This window comes from Triticum urartu, chromosome 7A, assembly GCF_056163025.1.
Source record: "Triticum urartu cultivar PI428250 chromosome 7A, HENAU_Tu73, whole genome shotgun sequence".
Lineage (NCBI taxonomy): Eukaryota > Viridiplantae > Streptophyta > Magnoliopsida > Poales > Poaceae > Triticum > Triticum urartu.
Window position 1 is genome coordinate 58,800,700 of NC_141879.1, and position 25,075 is coordinate 58,825,774.

The 25,075-nt window shown below is 49.1% G+C and overlaps 1 protein-coding gene across 1 annotated transcript; it reads right to left on the minus strand.

Annotated features, from left to right (window-relative positions):
• Positions 1-4,959: 4,959 nt before the first annotated feature.
• On the minus strand, positions 4,960-7,320 carry LOC147957718 (uncharacterized). The gene is made up of 3 exons (XM_087535962.1): positions 5,554-7,320; positions 5,258-5,459; positions 4,960-5,150 (listed from the first exon to the last, which is right to left on the minus strand). Exons 1-3 carry the CDS (start codon positions 7,318-7,320, stop codon positions 4,960-4,962), a joined length of 2,160 nt encoding a protein of 719 aa, XP_087392088.1.
• Positions 7,321-25,075: the final 17,755 nt, after the last annotated feature.

Sequence of the window (25,075 nt, forward strand, 5' to 3'; positions counted from 1 at the left end):
GAAAAAAAATTATCCTCAAATTTATGTTTTTTTTTGAATTTTTTGTCAAACTGTGGTCAAACTACTTATTCAGAAATATTAGTGTCACTAAATAATTATTGGTTTTAATAATAATAGTTTCGAACTCAAACGGTGAAACGTTTGACTTCATGCTCAAGTTGAACTCCTAAGGGTTAATAGGATTGACAGCTTACTATTGTCAGGAAAACAACAAGTGCGGACTTGGAAATGAGGGGGAATAGAACTCGGAAGTTAAGTGTGCTCAGGCTGGAGTAGTGAAAGGATGGGTGACCGGCTGGGAAGTTAGACGATTTGGAATGATGAGGGGTGATTAGAGATTAGAGATTAAATTGAGCAGTGATGAGGGGTGATTAGAGATCAAATAATTCAGAAATTTGAAAATTGGGAAAAAATCAAAAAAATATCAAAAAAATTCAAAAAAAAGTCCTTTAGTCCCGGACTAAAGGTGGAGCTCCAGACAGCGGCCACGTGGAGCCCCTTTAGTCCCGGTTCGTAAGAGAACCGTGATTAAAGGTTTTGGGCTTTAGTCCTGACCCTTTAGTCTCGGTTCCAGAACCGGGACTAAAGGCCCGTTTTCTACTAGTCTATCATCCCAAGCATGCCTTCCATCGATGAAAATGACTAAGACATGCATGCTTAGTTATGTTGAAATTTTTAATAATGATCAACAATTAAGGTGACCATGACCCATGTCTTCCTTGTAAAATTTCTTCAACTCGTAAATTCCTAGTACATGAACTCAAACATGAAGGCGTCGAGGATAGTCTGGTGGCCAGCTGATCTATGTTCATAAGTCTATCTTCAATGGCATCGTGTTCCTTCCAAGATAGGTGGCTCAAATATATATACAATCACATATGGCATGAGGATGTTCATGTGATTTGAATGAAAAGTTTGGAAATAAAAAGGCACATGGGATAATGAATATTTCTTTCAGCCTTACTCGAATGGTCACATGTGATGGCCTCTGTCATCACATGCATGCCTCACATCAATGACAACAACTAAGATATGCATGTGTTAGTTAGTTATAGCTTTAGTAATAATTGACAATTAAGGTGTCTATGACCCCATTTGTCCATAGAGGAGCTCCGCCCATGACTTCTTGTAAATTTTATTCAACTTGTTAGTGAACTTAGGCATGAAGGCCTTGGCGGTAGTTTGATGTTTCATTGGTCTATCTTTCTCGACGGGCAACCAATCTATCTTCAAATGGCATCGTGTTCTTTCCAAGATAGGTGATTCAAATACAACCTCCACCCTATTTTACTAGTCCCACTCATATTTTAGGTCATATTTTTACCATGATTTTAAGTAATAAAGCATAAGTTATACGTACTAAAAATAATTGTTGGAAAACGTTGCATGGAAAACAAAAAAAATTCTACGCACACGCAAGATCTTCCATCGAGATGCATAGCAACGAGAGGGGATAGCGTGTTTATGTACCTTCGTAGACCGTAAGCGGAGGCGTTTAACAACGCGGTTGATGTAGTCGTACTCTTCGCGATCCGATCATGATCCAACAGATCTAGTGCCGAACGGACGGCACCTCCGAGTTTAGCACATGTGCGGCTCGATGACGTCTCCTCGTTCTTGATCCAGCAAGCGAGAGAGAAGAAGTAGATGGGATCATAACCAACATGACGGCGTGGTGGTGATGGTGGTGGCGGAGCACCGACAGCGCTTCGCTAAGCGTCACCGGGACGAGGCGGTGGAACTACGGAGTAACGGGAGAGAGAGGGGCGCCAAGGGCTTGGTGTGTCCTCTTGGGGCGCCCCTCCCCTCTATATATAGGTGGAGGGGTGTGGGAAACATCCCCTCCAAGCCCTAGGGCGCAGGTAAGGGGGAGAGGACTTGGACTCCAAGTCCAATCCTATTCCTACTAGGACTCCTTCCTTTTTTGCCTTCCCTAGCCACAATGGCTTTTGATGACTTGGTGCGCCTAGCCAAATAAGGCCAGGGCACCTCCCCACAGCCCATGCTAGCCCTTGGGTCGTGGTGGACCCACTTGTGGACTTTCGGACCCCTCCGGAATCCTCCGAAACCTTCTAGAAGCTTCCCGGTACAATACCGAAAAATGCACTTTTTTCCGGAAACCAAAATATGACTTCCCCAAAAACCCCGTCGAAGATTTTTAGAATCCCCAAAAACCTAACAGAATAAAAGATACGGGGCTTTTAAGATCTAGAGGGGGGGAAATGGAAAAAATTTCAAACTTAGTAATGGCGCACCATTTGCTAGGTGCGCCACTAGTAACAAAAAAAATTGGTTTCAAATTTTTTTTTGGAAAAAATGTTCAAAATATGATACGTAATATGACCTGGATGTTTGAAATATTTTTTCAAAATTTCATCACACTCATGAACATGAACAAAGTTCTAGACATCAACAAGGTTTAATAGGATTGATATGATAGATATATCAACAAGTGCCTGTTAAGTGAGCTGGTGCTGGGGTTGGATAGAACTGAGAAGTTAAGCGTGCTCGGGCTGGAGTAGTGTGAGGATGGGTGACCTTTTGGGAAGTTTGACCACGGAGTACGATTTGACTTGAGATTAAGCATATTGACGCGCCATTACTATATGTGATAGTAATGGCGCACCAAATCTGCGCCATTACTAACAGTTACTAGTGGTGTGTTAATAGTGGCGCACCTATAGTGCGCCATTAATAGCCAAAACTGGTGAATAGTAGCCAACGCGTCCCATCAAGATTGAGATTTTGCAGGTCCCCTCCGGTGTAATATAAGCACTGATCACTCTGACACAGCTACAAATTCTCAGAACACTGCTCATATCTCTATGCGTGCGAGTCCAGAGGGAACGGTTGAATCCATCCAGCTCGTCTGAGAAGTCAGGATCATGTGGCAGTTCACGTGGTGAATAGTAGCCAACGCGTCCCGTCAAGATTCAGATTTTGCAGGTCCCCTCCGGTGTAATATAAGCACCGATCACTCTGACACAGCTACAAATTCTCAGAACACTGCTCATATCTCTATGCGTGCGAGTCCAGAGGGAACGGTTAGGATAGGGGGTGCTGTGTAGCTTAGGCTAGGAAAAACCATACTCCAATATATCTCATCCCGCCCGAGAAAATTCTCAATTTGGAGGTGGAGTTCATGTTGACATGCGCCTCATCTGCCAGCGGTCCAACCATCACTTCATTCAACTTTTTTAGTACCTCCTTGTCCTACCGGTGAAGCGCGGTGTGCACATCAGACATGATCTCCGCTAGAGATGCTACACCTTGTGATTTCCGCAAATCCCATGTTTGAACTATTGTTTCTACGTCCTCGTCAGCTAACCACTTTGCCTCAAACATTCAAGGCCCGCAGGGTCCCCTCGGTTGCACTCGACTCTGGAGCCCAGTGTCTATCACGACCGGTCTCTAGTCAGATTTGTCGAATTGATCATTGGATAACCATGGAAATTGGTCTGTCAATGCACCGTTACCTACCACTCGGTCCAGACGTTCACGTATACGCCCCCTTCTCCATGTGAACAACTCTCCATTATATCCCAAATCATCCAAGTTGCAGTCGCCGAGTGCACTACCGAACGCATGCATAGATCGTTGAGGTCTTGTAGCTTCCTTCTCTTGAGCACTGGTAAAATCATTAAAATCACCGGCCATAAGCCAAGGCAGGCATATCATCGCGTGTAGTTGCCTAACATAGTCCCATGCCAGGTGTTTCTTGTCGCCACTTGGTTCACCATAAACTCCAGTAAAGCTCCATCCCACTTCACTGGTTTCTTTTATATGGATGTCAATGAAGTTCATGTGCACCTCTGTTTGAGTTCTCCTTCGTGCACTTTTTTTGAACTAATATTAGTTCAAGTGCAATCTATATGAATTTAAAAAATGAATTCAAAACTTAATTATAAATTTCGTTCGAAATTTTCTCAAAATTTCTTGGTAACCATGATAACCACGTTTACCAGTTCCCCTCGATAAAAATGCACCACTCGGTAACCAAAACAGTGCTGCAACCAAAACTTGGGATGGTCAGGCACTTGACAGTTGACACCCATCTACTGCCAGATGGACAGCAAGGTCATTCGTCAAATCCCCATTAGTCATGTGCTGATGTGCACCAGCAAGAGTTTTGGACGTTACAACCAGTGCTATCTGAAGTTGAAATATCCCTGGTAGTTTACATATATAGGTAACAAACTTCCAATGACACCATGAATTACACCAGTAAATTATGTTCAGATGGCACGCACATGTAGATTCAGCGACCATCATAAACCTCCAAATTATGCTTGCTCAAAAACGCACACAAGCATCTGTACATATCAAAGGAAAAAAATGCAAACACGTGCATGAAACCACAAGGTACACAAAAACTTCTGCTCTACCGGTTTCTCTCATGATCCTGTATTCTCTCATGCATGAACAACTAGATCTATACCTCCCTTAACTATATTTTGGGCCATCGTTAAGCGAACCTGATTGGTCAAGACAAGAATACAAGATAGCATGCTAGACATACAAGAAAACTAAGAAAAAGAAGCAATAAAGACTCGCATGTAACAAAATATAAGAAAAACTACATGGAGTTACAAGAACCCGTCTGGTAAACATAACTACCTCCACGGTCAAAAAAAAAAAACATAACTACCTCACCATCGGCCTTCCTTAAAAACCATTGCTTCTTTTTCTCTCAATTAAAAAAGCAACAAAGGTACATGCACGGGCTTCACGACGATAGTATTTAACAAGGCCAAGCAAGCAAGCTAGGCATGGACACGTGCATAAGAGTAGCTCAAGGCAACCAAACATGCATGGTGAAGAATATCATCCAGTCTCGATAATACAACGCAGGATGCCCATTAATTAGGACATCATAACACACAGCAGGAAGCATATATTATAGTACTATGGTCCAACTTCACAGCTGATAGCATCACACACAAGCTCGCCCGCCGTGATTCACTCTTCAGTGCGCATCTTGTTGAGTTTCTCCACAAGCTTCACGTCCATCTCCGAACTGAGGACGACGTCCATCTCTAGCATGTCATCCATGTGGCAGGTTCCGTCATCGGTGATATCGTGTGGGATGTATTTGGCGTCATCTGGATACACAATTTTCCTTGCGGTAAGCACGCCAGAGTAGCAACGGCCTGTCAACAAAATAAAACCCGATCATGCATGGTTCAGTGAGACTACTACAACACACGATAATAAAAAGCCAATCAGCCGTGCCGCAGGGAAACTAGAGGGGGCTTACCTGCATACTCATAGGGTAGAGGGCAGCAGGTCTCTGGCCTTGGCCCACCTGAGAACAAAAACTCGGCGAAGAATAGCGTCCTCTGAAGCTGCAAATCAGAAGTAGCAGTGAAGTTCACGCGGTAGCACATCTTACCCGAGGGGGGGCAGCTTTGGTTGATTTCCTCCACGCCACAGATAATATCAAGTTTATACTGTGGTTCCTACAACAAGAAGCAGGCAAGTCGAGTAAGAGAGTAGGCCAAATGAAGGTAATTAAAGCAAATGTACGTAGCAGCTAGCTAAGGATATACCTACCCAAAAATGCTGGGTCGTGTAATCCTTCAGCACCTGTTCGATCTTTGAACGGAACCAGCTCCTCCCCTCCTCATACTGTGATCTCATGCTAGACACCAACCTCCAATACTCTGGAAAAAGTTCAGGATCTTGCACAATGCGGCCAGTTTTAGCAGCCGTGTTTCTGTGCCACACACGCCTAAGAAGAACTATCATGTCATCAAGGCGCAACACAGTACGGCCAGTTCGAGCCTCGGTCATAAAGGAGAGCAGCGCGCTTCGCTCATCGGGCATACGCAGCAGCAGCATGTGCAGTTCACCCAGCTGAAGCGGTAGAGGGTGTCCAGCGGCCTTGGCAGCTTCATGGAAGGGGTTCTTCTTTTCAAGCATCTCTGGCGATAATGGCAACATGTCAACGATGTCACATCTTGCACCGCAGAGCAACTCCAGAGCACAAGCCTTTGTTGAGAACTGGGGGCCGGCGAATGCGGCGAGCTCCATAAGGCCCTTGAGGGAGTGGACCTGTGTGCGGAGCAGAGATAGGGGGTCCAGTATGTCATTGTATTGCTCAATCTTGCTGCGATCAGACTCTGAGAGAACGCAGCCTTGGCTGTTGTACCAGATGGAGTTGACGATTATGTTGGAGACAGGGTCCATGGAGCCGTAGCAGTGGCCGGCCATGAGGAAGCCGCGCATGAGCGAGCCGGATGGCGTGGGCAGCAGCTTGAGCGCCTTGATGCAGAAGTTGTGAATCATACCGTGGAGGCGTATATTTAGAGTTTGCAGGTAATCGCAGGCGTCACTGCTGCATGGGGTCGTCTTCAAATATTGTTCCAGACCATCTGCTCTTCCCAGGCAACGTTGCAGCTTGTCAGGCAGTCCGCACTGCAGCGACGAGATGGGTTTTCCGTCCCAGCACAGGGCTGTGGAGGTGATCCTGGTGTCCTCTGTAGTGGCGGGGGCGGTCGAGCACACGGTGTCGAGGTTCTTACGGACATGGAGAATCGGCCCTTTTCTGGTATTGATTATGGTGGCAACACAGGGCGGGTTCATAATCATGCGCAATATGGGGTCGATTGCTCCGACATCATCAACCTTGAGAGGGGTATCTGCTGCTGAAAAGAGTACCTTCTCCAGAAGGTGAAAGTCGTCCTCTTTGAGCCGGGATGACATGAGCTTAGTCAAAACGCCAGGGGAAGGGTGACCGGCCATGGTGGCCGCCCACTCGAGGGCGGCCCGCGTCCTGTTGGATTCAGGGTCCAGTTCCTCCGCCTCCGCGTAGTAGAGATCGTGTTGGACGAGCATGACGGCGAGGCTGAGATTGGCGTCAGCCCAGTAGAGGTAGCGGGCGGCCTGTTCCTTTTCGAGGCATCCGAAATAGACCATGAGGAAGGCCAGGAGACTTTGGCAGGACCTGTTTGCAATTTCTTGCCACTGCCAGGCGTTGCGCACTTGTCTTTTGGACCTCTTTGCGGCGGGTGGAGCGGTGGAGGCGGCGGCGGCCGCGCCTTCGGGGAGGAGGGCGAGGGTGTTGAGGATGATGTTGGAGACGGGGTCGAGAAGGCCGAGGCAGGTGCCGCCGCCGCCGGTGGCAAGGAGGTCGAGGAGGCCCGGAATCCTCCCGCAGGGCAGCCGGTCGAACGCCTGGTCGTAGAAGCCGACGATGAGCTCGTAGACGGCATTTTCCAGGTCGGGAGGTAGAGGAGGCGCGTCATCGGCGCGGCAGCTGAGGCTGTGCGCGCAAGACACCAGCCCTCTCCTCCCAAGGGGAACAGAGCCAGACGCCATATTATCTGCCACAGCGATCTGCGAGCAGAGAAGGGGGCGGGTCGGGTGCTGCTGAAATTTCTTCTGGTCCGGCTCAGGGCCGGGGGTTTAATATGGGCTCGATCCGTGCCATATTCGGTTACGAAACCGACCCAGTCCACATCCTAGTAGGCTAGCTGATTGATTCCTTCCGCGCGTCCAGCCTGCTTGTTTCTCGTCAGTTCCTTTCCTTCTCCGGGAATCATCTTTTTTTTTCTTCTTTCCTTTTTCTCATCGACGACTCGCGGCAAAACTTTATCTTTTTTCCATCTCCACGATCGAATCGAATCGGTCGGCAAAACTTTACCTTACCATGCCGGCGAGACGAGCCCTCTCGTCACGCCGTACGTTCCCAGGCCGCCAACTCGCCGTCCGTCCGTGAGGACCTCGCCTCCTTCATCTCCGGTCAGTAATTGCACCCGCCGTCGCCGTCGTTGACTCCCCACCCAATTCCTCCTCTCCCGCTCCACCTCACTAATCAATCGCTTCTCGTCGCCGCCGACAACCACAAACAACACGCCGCCGCCTCAATCAATTCAGCTCACAAACTAGTACGTATTCAGTCAAGCACAAAGGTCCTTTTTTTTCCAACGCCGGCAACAAACCAAGTCGCAAGGCCATACCCCATACTTTTTTTTTGAAAAGGAGGACATCCCCCGGCTTCTGCATCGGAAAGATACATGTGGCCATACCCCATACATGAGCGTCGTTCCTCAGCTCCCGGGCGGCAAGGATGGAGCTGCTATCCTCCCGCGGTCGTGCCGGCCAAAAATCGTCCTTCGTACACCGGCCGCCATGACCCAACTTCTCTTCCCCACCCCCTTTCGACCTCCGCGCCTCCCGACCACTCCTCCTTCCCTTTCGGCCAGTGCCGCTGCCGCCGACATGCCATCGTCCATTCCGGCAACTCAGATCAAATACCCAATCTCGTTAAGCGTGTTACTCTGAAGTAAGCGCGGACAACGACCAGGGACCAGGCCCACCTCTCTCTTAGGTGGTCTCAACCTGCCCTGTCGTTCTGCCCCAAAGAATCACTCAGGGGGCCGTCGGGATAAATGCCTTTCTACCCCCAGTCCGTGAATCACTCGCGGGTACTCTACGAGCCGACCCGACTTTAGTCACAACATGTATCATGTATACTATGTATATATAAACTGGTGATCACCTCCCGAAGGGATCACGTCCGATAGTATAGCATTGTAGACAGACAAGAATGTAGGGCCACTGATAGAATACTAGCATACCTATACTAAGCATTAGGATAACATGTAAAAGTATCAGCAACAATAATCAAACGATAAGACAATAACAGTATCACTACTCTAATGCAAGCAGTAGAGGGAAAGAGTAGGCGGTATCGGAATGATCAAGGGGGATTTTGCTTGCTTGGAAGCTCTGTCGAGAAGGAGGGGTCGTCGACACCGTAGTCGTACTGGGAAGCAGCGCCAGTCTCGGTGTCTACCAGAGAGAAGAGGGGGAAGAACAATAAATATAAAGCAAACAGATGCATCATGATGCATGATATGACAATATGAAGTGCTAAGGGTGAATGAGGGAGTCCTGGATTAGGGGGTGTTCGGATAGCCGGACTATACCTTCAGCCGGACTCCAGGACTATGAAGATAGAAGATTGAAGACTTCGTCCCGTGTCCGGATGGGACTTTCCTTGGCGTGGAAGGCAAGCTTGGCGATGCGGATATTCAAGATCTCCTACTTATGTAACCGACTCTGTGTAACCCTAACCCTATCCGGTGTCTATATAAACCGGAGGGTTGTAGTCCGTAGGACAACCATCATCATACACAATCATACCATAGGCTAGCTTCTAGGGTTTAGCCTCCTTGATCTCGTGGTAGATCTACTCTTGTACTACCCATATCATCAATATTAATCTAGCAGGAGTAGGGTTTTACCTCCATCGAGAGGGCCCGAACCTGGGTAAAATAAAGTGTCCCTTGTCTCCTGTTACCATCCGACCTTGACGCACAGTTCGGGACCCCCTACCCGAGATCCGCCGGTTTTGACACCGACATTGGTGCTTTCATTGAGAGTTCCTCTGTGCCGTCGCGATCAGGAAGGATGCCTCTTCCCGTCTTTAAAGACGGTGCCATTACAAAAGGAGCCTTGGCTGTCGGCCAAACTCTACGGCTAGGTGGTTTTCTCGCAACCACCTGTTCGGCTGTTGCGCCGACGGTGACCTCCCGGGTCATCGAAAGCAACCTCCACGTCGGCTCAGAACTCGCCGAGCAATTGGATCCAATGGAGCTCTTTTCTGTAAACGAGCTCCTGGATCGCATCGCCGCACTGGGTGTCGCTACAAATTACGACCAGGTTGGGCTTAAATCCGATCTAAGAGAAATTAACTCTCCCCAAGTCATCCACCACGTTGCTGTGATGGAGACACAATGCGGCGACCCTTCATCTATCTTAAGGACTAGCTACGTCCGAATTCCTGAACCCTCCATGCGGGATATCCGCGGAGGGGAGGATACAATCCAAGACCTAAGCTTAAAATCAGGCAAATCGGATAACATCCAAGACTCCGGATCTCAGAATCCGGAAGTTCTTCGGCCTCCGAACAGCAAACTGGGCGAAGTCTCAGACTCAACGACTCCCGCCCGCCCGATCTTAAGAGATCTTTCCCAAAGCAGGCAAATGCCCGAAGAAACAGTACATCATTACTGGGCCAGATTCCTCCTGGTTATGAACAGGATAAAGGACTGCCGCGAGGGAGACGCAATTTCAATCTTTTGCAGTAACTGCACAGACAAGGGAATACTCAACGCAGTAAGTCGTCGTAATATTACACACTTTGCTGACTTGGCGTCCATAGTACAAAAATACTGTGCGATGGAAAGTGCTTGGAAAACCGAAATAAAATTTTGGGATAATCCGGCCTTGAATAGCAATCCCGTCCGAATTAAGAGGGCGCACCACAGTAAGGCACCCGGACTAAATACCAAAAAATCAAAACCCTTTAGAGGGCATGGAACCGTACTGGAAAAGTGGCTAGATGGACCCTGCAAGATTCATAGTGCAGAGGACGCCACCCCAACTCACAGCCTCAGGGCATGTTGGATACTCCGGCAGGTGGCCAAAATTGGCGAGGACCTCCTAATTCCAGAGGTCGAAGGAAACCAGCCCGAGAATTTCAGTTCCTTCCTCACAGTCTTTGCGACTTTCGCATCAAATAACATGCGAAAAAGAACACTCCGCAGCCTCACTGAAGTCTATCAAGTAGCGACAATAAATCCATGGAGTAATACTGCTATCACCTTCAACGCGAGTGACGAACCTAAAATTCGAACAGCCAGAGCACCAGCCGCATTGGTCCTCAGTCCCATAGTGGACGGCTGTCGCCTCGCAAAGGTACTCATGGACGGAGGCAGCGGATTGAACCTCATTTACGAGGAAACCCTCCAAAAGATGGAAATAGACTGGAACCGTATTGAGAGAAGCAGCACAACCTTTAGAGGAATAATCCCCAGTCAGGAAGCGCGCTGCACCAGAAAGATCACACTAGATGTGGTATTCGGCATGCCGGATAATTACAGGTCCGAACAGATCACGTTCCAGGTGGCCCCGTTCAAAAGAGGATATCACGCTATACTAGGACGGGAGGCTTTCACAGTTTTCCAAGCTATACCCCATTACGGGTACATGAAGCTTAAGATGCCTGGGCCAAACGGAATTATCACTCTCGCTAGTGATCCGGACATAGCACTCCGCGCCGAGAACAAGACAGCCGCATTGGCCCTCGAGGCACTATCCGAAACCTTAGCGGCCGAAGAACTGACTGCGCTGCGATCCACGGTCAATAGGGATGATGTGATACTCGATAAGAGATCCAAATCCACATCCTTAAAACCAGCGGACGAAATAGTCAAATTCCAGGTCCACCCAACGGACCCCAATAAAACAGCCTCCATCGGGGCAAGACTGAACCCTGATGTAGGCGACGCACTGCGAGAGTTCCTACAAGAGAACTGAGACATTTTCTCTTGGCACCCTTCAGACATGCCAGGAATCCCACGCAGGTTGGCCGAACATAGCCTAAGTATCCAGAAAGGATTCAAACCTGTCAAACAAGCCCTTCGGCGTTTCTCCGAACCAAAGAGACAGGCTATGGGAGAGGAGCTAGCCAAGTTATTGGAGGCCGGATTCATTAGAGACATAAAACACCCGGACTGGCTAGCAAACCTGGTGATGGTACCAAAGAAGGACAAATCCTGGCGCCTGTGTGTCGATTTCAAAGACCTTAATAAGGCTTGCCCAAAGGATCCTTTCCCCCTCCCTCGAATAGATCAAATCATCGATGCCACTGCAGGACACGATTCGCTGTGCTTCCTCGACGCATACTCCGGTTACCATCAAATCAAGATGGCAGAATCAGACCAAGCCGCAACAGCATTCATCACACCATACGACCCATTCTGCTTCAACACAATGCCCTTTGGGCTAAAAAACGCCGGCGCAACATATCAGCGCATGATTCAAACATGCCTGGCAAACTAGATCGGCAAAACAGTGGAGGCGTATGTAGATGATGTGGTCGTTAAATCAAGACATGTTGAATCTCTAGTAGACGACTTGAGGCTTACATTCGACAACCTCCGAAAATACGACATTAAGCTCAATCCGGAAAAATGCGTTTTCGGCGTTCCAGCCGGAAAGCTCCTGGGCTTCATTGTATCCGGTAGAGGAATTGAGGCAAACCCAGCTAAACTCCGAGCTTTGTCACAATTGGATGTCCCAAAAGACCTCAAACAAATACAGAAACTCACCGGATGCGTGGCGACTTTAAGCCGCTTTATCTCCCGCCTGGGAGAAAAGGCATTGCCCCTTTACTGCCTCCTCAGGCGCACCGAACACTTCGAGTGGACAGACGCTGCCACGGCCGGACTCGAGGAAATAAAGGCCATCTTGGCAACAAACCCAGTCCTGGCCGCGCCGAACACTGGCGAACCCATGCTATTGTACATTGCCGCAACTCATCAAGTTGTTAGCGCAGTACTCCTCGTCGAGCGGGCAACGGACGGACACAAACTCCTCCTTCAAAGGCCGGTTTACTACGTGTCCACTGTCCTCACACCATGAAAATCACGGTACCCGCATTACCAAAGGATTGCATACGCGGTGTTTATGGAATCCCGGAAGCTACGACACTACTTTCAAGAGTGTTCTATAACAGTAGCCTCGGAAGTACCACTCAACGATATTATCAACAACCGCGATGCAACGGGCCGGATAGCAAAATGGGTCATAGAGCTCCTCCCGTTCGACATAACCTGCAAACAACGGCGAGCCATTAAATCGCAAGTCCTAGCCGACTTCGTCGCCGAATGGACAGAGGCCGAACTCCCTAAAGAGTACGGCACATATTCAAACTGGATCATGCATTTCGACGGCTCCAAAATGTTGGCCGGACTGGGGGCTGGCGTCGTTTTGACGTCCCCTATAGGAGACACAGTCCAATATGTACTCCAAATTATGTACACGGATTCCAACAATGCAGCCGAATATGAGGCCCTTCTACATGGTCTCCGGATGGCAGTATCCATGGGCATTCAACGCCTGGAAGTAGGCGGGGACTCAAACCTCGCGATATCCCAAATAAATGGCGACTTCAACGCCAAAGACCCAAAAATGGCAGCTTATCGCAATGCCGTCCTAAAAATGTCAGTTCGGTTCGAGGGACTGGAGTTTCACCATATAGCCCGAGAAAATAATCAGGCAACGGACGTCCTGGCACGCATCGGAGCAAAACGAGATGCAGTCCCCCGCCAACATCTTCTTAGAAAGATTATTCAAGCCATCTGTAGCATGGGAGGGGGAACCCTCGGATAACATTCCGGACACAACCGCACAACCCGACACCGAACAATCCGACATAATCGGAGGCCCTGCCACCGAAATCACACCTTCAGCCCACGTAATAATGCCGGTCATCGCCCCGTGGACAGAACCATTCCTAGCCTACCTTACTAGGCAGGAACTCCCAGAGGACCAAAACGAGGCACGCTGCATAGCGCGGCGATCTAAATCCTATAAAGTCCACGAGGGAGAGCTATATAAGAAAAGCACTACAGGAGTCCTTCAAAGATGTATCTCCGAAGAGGAAGGGCGGAGTCTGTTGGCTGAAATTCATGCCGGACTCGGTGGCCACCACGCCGCAGCTCGGTCCCTTGTAAGCAAGGCTTTCCGTACGGGCTTTTATTGGCCGACGACCCGAGCAGACGCTCATGACTTAGTCAAACGATGCGTCGGTTGCCAGCTCTTTGCAAACCAAAGCCATATGCCACCCAACGCCCTCCGAACTATCCCCATCACTTGGCCTTTCGCGGTCTGGGGGTTGACATGGTGGGACCCCTTAAAGGTGGAACCCACAAGAAAAAAAATACTTATTGGTCATGGTGGATAAATTCACCAAATGGATAGAAGCCAAGCCTGTTAAGACGGCCGAATCCGGACCTGTGACAGACTTCATATCCGGGGTCGTACACCGTTACGGTGTCCCCCACAGTATCATCACCGATAACGGCACAAACTTCACCTCCGACGAAGTAAAGCTGTGGTGCAAAAACATGGGCATTAAGCTCGACTATTCTTCTGTCTATCACCCACAAACTAACGGTCAGGTCGAACGTGCAAATGGTCTCATCATGAGCGGCATTAAACCCAGACTAGTGCGGTCCCTCAAGGAATCTAATACGCACTGGGTAGAGGAGCTCGACTCCGTACTCTGGGGGCTGCGAACCACGCCGAATCGTACCACCGGATTCACACCATTCTTTTTGGTGTACGGCGCAGAGGCAGTTCTGCCCTGCGACATAATTCATGACTCACCTCGAGTGCGCATGTACGAAGAAAGAGAAACCGAGCTTGATCGGCAGGACAACCTGGACGCCTTAGAGGAGGAGCGCGACGTGGCTAAAGCCCGTTCCACATTTTATCAACAGCAGGCTCGAAGATATCAAAGCAGAGAAGTACGGGCCAAAAATTACAACGTTGGCGAACTAGTTCTATGCCTGCCGGATAAGAAAAAGGACAAACTCAAGCCCAAAGGGGAAGGTCCCTTCATAATTGACCAAGTCCTAACTGGTGGAGCGTACCACCTGCGAGATGCGTCGGATAACCGACTCGAGCCGAACCCATGGAACGCCGCACGTCTCCGAAGATTCTATGCCTAGCGCCGAACTCTGAGTTTGTCTCCTTCCTCTGTCCATTTATATATATATTTTTCTGTTTTTATTTTTTCTCCTCCCACTCTTTCCTTTTATAGCCCTTAAAGGCTCATCATGTGACGCGCTACTAGCGCTCCTTAAACCTGGGGGCTTCTTTAATAGAAGCTTGTTTATATGGGTTTCACGCCCGATGCATGCGTCAGACTTCCGCATGCACCTTTTCTTCACCATTATATGCATCGATATGACTTAAGTTTTGGCCAAGCTGGGTTGCCTGGCTCCTGTGCTTACCCCTACGTTCCCGATTGTTTGGCTAGGCGGTAAAGGGAGCACCTCTGCGATTGCTACTGCCGGATAAGCCGGATGTGTACCTCAGACTGGGTGAAGCCGAAAGCTAGCGTTCTTAAGGGAATATTCGGTCGGTGAACTAAAGATGAACCTTTTTTTACTTATACATGCCCCCAGATGTTTTCCTGCATTTGCAGTCTGGACGTGCACTTCAGGGCACGCCACCCCAGCGGAAGGAACCCTTAACGGAACTATTCTCTCTGGAAGATGTTTCTTACTAACCATGTAATATAACATAACTAGTTGGGCACTTGTCTGATAAAGCACTAATGACCCCTACGCCTGGTCTCCATGCATACCTCGGTTCTTATATAACCGTTATGGTATTCGGACACACTCCGGACCGTCAGGTCCCGAGGTCGAAGCGAAAATGTCGGCAACGACAAACGATCTACAATCCGGCTAGAAGGCATTACACATGTCAATTATAAATTACATAGTCATCCTGACTGATTGTATTCCTCCTCTATATCATATAACAGGCTGTCTAATTTACAGTCCTGCTGGGAATACTTTGCGGCCAATTCTACCTGGCCATACACTAAGCTCACAGGGATCTCCTTCCCGTCAGGCCCCACCGGTCCGACCTCGGCCATGTGATTGGGGTCAGACTTCGTAAAGCGGGTCTTCACCATGGCCCAGGCCTCCCTAGCGCCTTGTCGGCAGGCTAATATCTTCCACAACCGGAAGCGCCGCCGAGCTCCCTTCAGCTTCTCCGCAAGTTCTCTAAGGCCCTCGGGCGTGGAGTGGGCAGGCCATAAGGCTTGGGCAACGCCTTGCATCGCCTGCCGAATTCGCTCGTGCAGTTGCAGGAGTTCGGGAAGAAGGTCACCCGTAGAACCGGGCATCTCCTCTGCAGGACGACCTGTGAGCATACCTACAGACAATACTCTGTTATTCGACTTCCTCACCGAACTCATTTTTCAAAGTTCGTTCAAGCACTTACTAAATATGCCGCGTCGAAGCCGCTGATTCTCCTTCGAGGAGTCCGACAGCTGGCCACGAACGTCCTTAAGTTCAATATCCAGCTTGGTGTTGGCATCCTGAAGATCATTCTTCTCTTGCCTCACCTTTGTCAACGTACTCTCACCGGCCTTTAACCGGCGTAAGAGTTGTTGCTTCTCCGGATCAAGTCCGGCGCCATCTGCAACATGAATTGTCAGATTTGCACCCAAGCCGCACAATACTAATCTTTCGAAGTGTATCTTACCTGAGGGGGTCCCTTTGGGCTCCCCTGTTGCGGCTAGTGCGGCCTCTAGTTGGGCCTTGCACTTTTCCAGCTCCTGGGACAGCACGGTGTTCTTCTCTGTAAGAACCTGCATGTTATATGATCCTTAAATCAGTTACTTTAACTGTTTCAAGTCTCGGGGGCTACTGGTATATATATATATATATATATATATATACATATATATATATATATATATATTTAACCAAAATTTTCTTACCCGTATGTCTTTCACATACTGCTCCGTGGCTCTGGCTAAACCATCTTGAGCGGCACGGAGGTACGCATCTCTTGAATTAAAGGCATCTAAAGCCTCTCGGGAGAAACAAGCGTCGCGTAGAACTGTCCGGCGACGCCTGTGGTTCATGGCACTCTCCACTTCTGAATTTGTGGCAGACAGCCGGTCCGCATCCTCTGTCGGAGGAGCGTCCGGTGCACGCCTGGTGCTCGCCCCCGCTTCCTGGCCAGACGTTGGAGCCTGGCTGGTGGAGGCGTGATTGGCAACCTCTCCGGATATAGTCCGGCGAGGCCTCTTCGTCCTGGAGACAGCACGAACGTTAATATGCCTTGACATAATAACACCAGGGAAACAGAGGGCGCGTTATACCTTTGCACCGGCATCTCAGTCCGGACTACATTTCTTTTTGCCCCACGGGGCCCTGTGGCCCCTCGTTGGCTAGCCGCCGCAGGTTCGGCCTCCCGCCTCGGAAATCTCCCCTGCAAAATACGGTTGTCGTTGGAAACGCCGGAATATGTGAGAATGGAATCTCTCTTGAGGGAATAAACACTCCGGTTTCTGTCACCTGGGAGGCCGGGATTAACCCGGGGTAATCAGCCGTAATGGCTACCAAGGTATTGTCCTTGCTTAACTGGTGGAACACCCCGTCGATAAGCTCCACCGATATGTCCGGATCCTCTTCGGAGTCCGGATCGAGGGACCGTTCTGGGTCCTCGGGCTGTGGAGGGCGGCCGTTGATATCCTTTATTTCCTGTTGCAGTTCCTGCATTGAAGTCGTCAGACTACGTATCTAACCATGGGAGTGTTAAACAAACGGGCAAGCGCAATTGTTCACTTACCCAACTTGGAGGTTCGTACATAGTGAATCCGGCCCGTGGGTTGACGCGGAGGAAGTCCTCCTTTTCTCCCTTGTACAAAGATGTTAAAATCTTTACTAGAGCGGCAGCTGAGGCTGGCCCCTTACGGCCGTAACGGGTGGCGTCATCCTCCCCATTGAAATCCCACATGGGGTGGCCTCTATATTGAAGCGGCTGCACCCCCCGCATAATGCATGCGGCCATGACTCCAATCATGGTTAGTCCGGAATGAGCCAACAGTCTTATCCGGCCCACCAGGTAAAGGACGTCTCTGTCGCTTTCTCTCTGAGAGCTCCGCGGACGCCAGCTCAAGCGTTTCTTCAATGGAGCATTGTTGAACTCAGGGAGACCGACCCGGATAGGGTCCGGCAGCGGGACGTCATCTATGTAAAACCATTCCGAAGGCCAGTCCTCGGACGCCTTTTTTGGGGTTTCGGATAGGTATCCGGTCCCGGCGATGCGCCATACTTCGGCTCCGCCCACTTGATATATGGACCCCTCTTGAGAACGGGGTACCAAGCAAAACAACCTCTTCCACAGCGCGAAATGAGCCTCGACGCCTAAAAATAGCTCGCAAAGGGCAACGAAGCCCGCAATATGTAACACGGAGCCGAGCGTGAGATTGTGCAGCTGGAGGCCGTAGAACTCCAGAAGCCCGCGGAGAAATGGATGAATTGGAAATCCCAGTCCCCTTATTAGATAGGGAACAAGGCACACCCGTTCTCCTTTAGAAGGATTGGGGGTGCTCTCCGCTTGTTTTCCGCCATTATAGGTGGCGAGACCGGCTCGGACCGGGACCATGTATGCCTGAGGGAGAAATCCCTTGGCCTGAAGCGACACTAACTCGCTATGTGGGATGGTGCAAATCTCCCAGTCCCCGGGTTTAGGACCGGAGGGGCGAGGGGAGGGGCTGCGATGGCTGGCCATGTTGGAATGGACATTTGCTGGGAGCACTCTGATGATAACTCGCGGGGAGGAGAAGATGTGGTTTGGATCTGAATCCCCATCCCGTTAAATAGGAGGCTCGTTTATACAGCTAGGGGTGTGGATGTAAAAACACCCCGGCTTTTCACATTCGACACGTGGAAGACGGCCATTATTAGGCGTGGAAGCCGAGAAGCGCCACATTACAAAAATCAAACATTATTCCTACAAGTACACAGGATTTGGAGAAGAACCCGCCTTGCAACGCCGAACAATCTGCGCGCCGGACTCGTCGTCATTGAAGCCTGGTTCGGGGGCTACTGAGGGAGTCCTGGATTAGGGGGTGTTCGGATAGCCGGACTATACCTTCAGCCGGACTCCAGGACTATGAAGATAGAAGATTGAAGACTTCGTCCCGTGTCCGGATGGGACTTTCCTTGGCGTGGAAGGCAAGCTTGGCGATGCGGATATTCAAGATCTCCTACTTATGTAACCGACTCTGTGTAACCCTAACCCTATCCGGTGTCTATATAAACCGGAGGGTTGTAGTCCGTAGGACAACCATCATCATACACAATCATACCATAGGCTAGCTTCTAGGGTTTAGCCTCCTTGATCTCGTGGTAGATCTACTCTTGTACTACCCATATCATCAATATTAATCTAGCAGGAGTAGGGTTTTACCTCCATCGAGAGGGCCCGAACCTGGGTAAAATAAAGTGTCCCTTGTCTCCTGTTACCATCCGACCTTGACGCACAGTTTGGGACCCCCTACCCGAGATCCGCCGGTTTTGACACCGACAGTGAACTATCACAGTGCTAAGTGATACAGACAAAGAGGGAAAACATTTTCAAATAGATGAAACGGAGGGGAAGGATCCATGTTCGTCATGCTAGAGACATGTGACAGATGAACGGATTGCATATTATGATTCGTTATATTTTTATGAGCAATTTTCATATATTAATTATTTTCATCCAAGTTACGAATTATTTTATATGATTTCTCGAAGTTTTAAATGATTTTCTATTTTAATTTTAATTCAAAATAAAAAGTGAAATTGCAATGTGGACACAACAAGTGTACACAGCAGGGTCACCAGAGGCTGACACTAGGCCCTGTTGACCAGTTGACGGGTCAACTGGGTCTAGGGGACCCACATGTCAGTTTCTGTTAAGATTAACTAATCAGTTAATTAGGTTAATTAATTACATTATTACTTAATTAATTTGTTATTTTTATTATATTTATTTATTATTTCTTTTACAAGGGCGGGCCCCACTAGGCAGTGGCCCATCTGGCCACAGGCGTGGCACGCAGTCGGGCCTCTTCGGTGGCTGGGCGCGGACGCTCCAGCGACCACAACCAGGAGCAGCAGCCGCTCCGGCGGCCGGAGACGAGCGCGGCAGTGGCGGTAGAGGCGCGCTCGGCGGCCGGGCGGCGCGGGGGCGAAGGAAGGGCAATGGTAGGAGGCAGGGCCTAGCCGTGGCGCGACAGAGTGGAGGCGGGCACGACACGATGTCGAGTAGCGCGGGTCGGGCGGCAGCGGCGGACGGGGGCGAGGCCGGGGCAATCGGCGCGCGGGCTGGGCGGCAGCGGGGGCTCACGGCGGACGCAGCAGGAGCAGCGAGCGGGGTTGGCCCGGTGAGCAGTAGCTGCAGGCGGGGCGGCCAAGGGCAGCAGTAGACGGGCGCGGTCGTCGAGCGGGATGTGCAGTGGGCAAAGAGGCAACGGGACGCAGTGGCTGGACGGCGGGAGTGGGCGGCAACACCCGGAGTGGCGGCGGTGCACGAAGGCAGGCACGGTGGCAGGTCGTGGTGCAGGTAGCAACTGCAGGAGCAGCGGCAGCAGGTCGAGCGTGGTGGCAGTTGCGTGTTGGGGGCCAACGAGGCGCGGGCGTGGCGGACGAGCAGGCAGCGATGGGGCGGAGGGAAGGTCAGACGCGAGCAGCACAGCAACTGCGGCAGTAGCGCATGCATGGCGGTGCGAGGCGCTGGACGGACGCGTGTAGGGGGCGCGAGCAGGGGCGTGCGGCACTACAAGAAATTGTTTAATACATGACGGTGACAGTCCGTCATGGACTAGGAAAAAACTATCATGGGTGCCCACCCATGATGGAGTCGATGTCCGTCATGTATATCGCGTCATAATTTGGCATCATGCTGACCATGACGGATTTTCACCGTCATGGATTTGCCCAGGCCCGCCCAAGGTCCAAATCATTGTGACAGAACAATCCGTCATGGATTGACGCCACGTAGGATTTTCAATTAACCAACTGCAATGACGTGGCTGCCTACGTGGACACTATTTTCTGTCACAGAAATCGTCATGGATTTTGGGGCAATTTAAATTTAGTTCTTCCCATTAGCCTATTTCTTTCGGCCAAATTTTCAACAACTACAGTTTTAAGCACAATGCGTTCCACAAATTATAATGCAAACTATGGCCCAAGACAAAGTATTTCCAAAGTTTCATACATACATATATGAATCAGTATGCAATTATCCACAGGTATTTACAATATAGAAGTTTACAAAATCCTTCGGGAAATGATAATTTTACAATATAGGTTGACAAAATATCACTCAACAAAGTTAGGAAATAGTATAATCCAGCTCACACAAAGAGAACATTTAAACTATTGAAGTTATTATTCATCTTGTCGTCGGCCCTCCTGATGGAAACTATGTATCATGTCATGCTGATTGTTATTGGCAGCACCAAGTAGCCAACTATGCAATCATACCTAGCATATTTACAAGACCATTAGATATGTTAGATATAAATAGATAGAAGAGAATTGCAACAAATGTAAAAACTGAATCACTTCTTATCCAAAATTCTAGTAGTTGCTTAACTTACTAGCGGATCTCACAAAATCTGCTAGTGCACTGTCCAAACTTCATAGACATTCAAGAATGGCGTTCTTGGCGAGCTCACCGGGGATGATGAGGCGGACGGAGGACATGGGAGATGGCAGCCATGGCACTTTTTCTCAATACATGCAATAAAACTGCAGATAAGAACGAGCATGTACCTACAGAATCTGCAGATATGAGTTTTTCTTCATTTAGATATAAAATGGTATGAGTTTCTCAATTCTAAAAGCTGGCAGGATAAATGCTGTAGGCAATTACTATTCAAAAAATCAGACAACATACATCGGACTTCTGAATTAGCAGTGTACAACTACAAAGCAAACAATATTACTCTTAGTCACTTGATTGAGATCAATGAATTAACTTGAGAACAAAACGCTAAAAAAACATGTCACTCTATTAATACAGTAGCAAAAATCGTGTCTCAGAGACCTATTTTAACAGAACATATACTGCAATATATAATCATATGAAACAAACAAGTCGACGTTGCAGCATGCATGCTTTGATTTATGTAAGCAACAAAAAACCTAGTGCAACAGATTTATGTTTTGTTGTTGTACAGTATATGTCCATAGTATCTCAAAGAGAAAAAGAGAAAATATCACAGATCTTCATCACAGAAATGCATTATCTATCTTGTTTCGAACCAGTGCATGGATGTGGAACGAAAAACATTGTGGGAAAGAGGGTATGGAGAGAAGCAAAGCCTCACCAGACATCGCCCTCCTTCTGCCCCGGCGCCCTGGAGAAGACCTCCTAGAAGACGCGGAGCTCCATGAGCGACCTGTCGAAGGCACTCGCACCAGTGCCGTCGTCGTCATCTACCCTGGCGTCCACATCCTCGCCGAAGATGAAGCGGATGGCGCCGTCCTCCCAGAAGCCCAGCGCGTCCTCTGCGTCCATCTGAGGAGGGAGAAGCGAATCTGAGCAAGAAATCCGGGGGCGAGAGGAAGAAGAGGATGCGGGAGAGCAGATCCATCGGTACCTGAGTGAATGCGGGAATCCCTGCGCGTCGAGGGCGGGTGAAGGCGAGAGGCGGCCTGGGTGGAGGTGAATCGGGCGGAGGAGCGAATCCGTCGGCTTGGTCTTCTGCCGCGGCAGGGCGGGGCGAGATCCGAGCGCCGCGGTTGGGGTGAGGAAGGGGGCACCGGCGTGCAGGCGGCCGGCGGCGGGGGCGGGCTCCTCTACTGCTCGCCGATGGAGAGTGGTGGGAGGAGGGAGGCGAGGTAGTAGGTGGCGGCGATGGGGAGTTAGGAGGGGGCTGCCGACGAGGGAGAGAAGAGGGGCCGAGGACGAGGGTTAGGGTTAGCATCTTATATGGGTAAAGATTAGATGGGCTCTAGCGGGCTTGGGCGGGCTTGACGGTCTATACATGACAGTTTTGAAAAGTCAATAGAAATCCGTCATGGATTAACAAATTTCTTGTAGTGCGGGCTCGCGCGCAGCACACGACCACGGGCGCTAATCCGACGAGCGCGGGGCCTGGGCGTGGCCACGGCGAGCATCGACCACGTTGAAGCGGCGGCAGAACGGAGGGGCGAGGTAGGACAGGAGCTCACAACGGCGCAGGGAAGAGGGGGCGGCGAGGGTCGAGGAGGCCGGTCGAGGCGGGACGGTGACGACAGTCACCGCGGCGGACGGCGGCCGGAGGCGACATGAGGCACTCGGGCCCACTCGGGACAAAGAGAGGGGGCTCGAGGAGAAGGGGAGTGGGTGGACTAGGGTTTCGGGGGCGGCACCGAGGGCGGCTTTGTAGGTGCACGGGGCGGGCGGATGGCCGCCACGGCGACTTCCGCGGCCGTGGCGGTCAACGGCGGTGGCCATGAGCCCCCGATGAACAGAGGTGGAGGGGGGGGGGCTGGTGGGCTTGGCCCCTGTAGCTACCCGGGCCAAGTGGCCCGGTGGTTTCCGATTTTCTTTATTTCTTTTTTTGTTTCTTTGCTTTTCTTTTTATTCATTTTCTGTTTTCCTTTTATTTTAATTGTATTTAGTTTTATAAAAATACAAAACCAACTCCTAAATTAGTATTTTAATTTATTCTACTACCACAAAAGGTTTGGTACACAAATAAAATTGTTGGCAAAATTTTGTAATTGAAAAGGCATTTAAATTATTGTTTTATCACATGTTTCAATTATTTTAGGGCGCTGAAAGACTTTGTAACATGTTGGTTTCCTCACTATAATTATCTATGGATTATTTTTCACATTATGCACATTTTAGTTTGTCATTTGAGAACTTTAATTATTTGACTTTAATTTAGATTTGAATTTGATTTGTGTTTGAATCAAGGTGAGGTTTACCAACAGTAATTGTGATGACATATCATCATTACTATGGTATTACTGTAGCTTAATTATCGGGGTGTTACAATCTGTAACTCCTGGTTTTACCTTCTCAAGGACTAGTTGATCTGGCTCATGTACTCCGGAAGTGAACAGAGATTTGAAGTACTCTATCACTTGCAAAGTTGCAATCTGTGCCACAATCCAATTATCCACAGCCCCCTGTAGACATTTTATAAAATTTCTGTTACGTCGTCCAGTAGCTACGCAATGGAAGAAATCAGAGTTCTGATCCCCCATTGTAAGCCAGTCAGTGCGCCCTCTCTAAAGCCAATATATCTCATACCGCCCGAGCAAATTCTCAATTTGGAGGTGCAGTTCATGTTGACATGCCACCGCCTCATGTGTCAGCGGCCCAACCATCACTCCATTCAACTTTTTTAGTACCTCCTTGTCCTACCGGTGAAGCGCGGTGTGCACATCAGACGTGATCTCCGCCAGAGATGCTACACCTTGTGATTTCCGCAAATCCCATGTTGTTTGAACTATTGTTTCTACGTCCTCGTCAGCTAACCACTTTGCCTCAAACTTTCAAGGCCCGCAGGGTCCCCTCGGTTGCACTCGACTCTGGAGTCCAGTGTCTATCACGATCGGTCTCTGGTCAGATTTGTCGAACTGATCATTGGATAACCATGGAAATTGGTCTGCCAATGCACTGTTACCTACCACTCCGTCCAGACGTTCACGTATACGCCCCCTTCTCCATGTGAACAACTCTCCATTATATCCCAAATCATCCAAGTTGCAGTCGCCGAGTGCACTATGTTAGAAAATTTAGGGTTTGCGGTCTACCTCCTAATTCCTCTGCGCTTATCCGTGGTGCCGCTCACAATTCGCATCTTTGAGGCTAGGGGTGGGGACCTTTATTCTGTCTTTCCAAAGAGTCCATCTCTTATACAGATAAGATTCCGAGTCGTTACAACTAGTTTCCGGGATAGAGTCCAGATCAAATTACCAACCACGATCATATTTGTGTGTTAACGGATTCTACCCGTTATGTCCCCGGAGCACGCGCTTGTGAGCAACGCGCCATAATAGAGTGTAAAATCCTCTAATTACTTATATCAATGTTAGGGCTGTAATCTAACTATACGATCTAGCTCCTTCCAATTATCAATGTACCCGGGTAGTCTTTCCAATATAAATAATATATTGTATTCCACTGATAATTGACCAGCTTCCTTAAGCATATAGTATTACTTAAGTACATTCCAACAAGTACCAATTCCATGCAAATCATGTAAAGCAATTCCATGTAGAAGTTCATGTATAATTCCATAATGAGGTATTCGAAATATTGACAATTCCAAGTAAATTGAATATAGTTGCGGGACACATAATTCCAACATCTCCCACTTGTCCAAAACGATCATTCAAATATTCGTAAACTCATATACCTAACATGCTTGCCAAACACCTCCTGACTAAGAGGCTTAGTCAAGGGACCAGGAATCATATAAACACTATGTTGAAAACCCACAAAAATATATGGTGACACTTCCCTTCAATGTGTTTCCTTGTTCTGACACTTAAGATCACTAGAGACCTTTAGTTTTCGCCTAATTATTCCAGCATACCTCTCCTCGGCGCCTCGAGTATTATTTCCTCGAGTGTAATTCCACCTTTATAGGCACCTTGAGTATTTTGCTTCCTCAAGTAAAATTCCAAATCAATTATTTTCCATCACATATATCAATAATATGATTAATTCCACATTGAGTCAATTA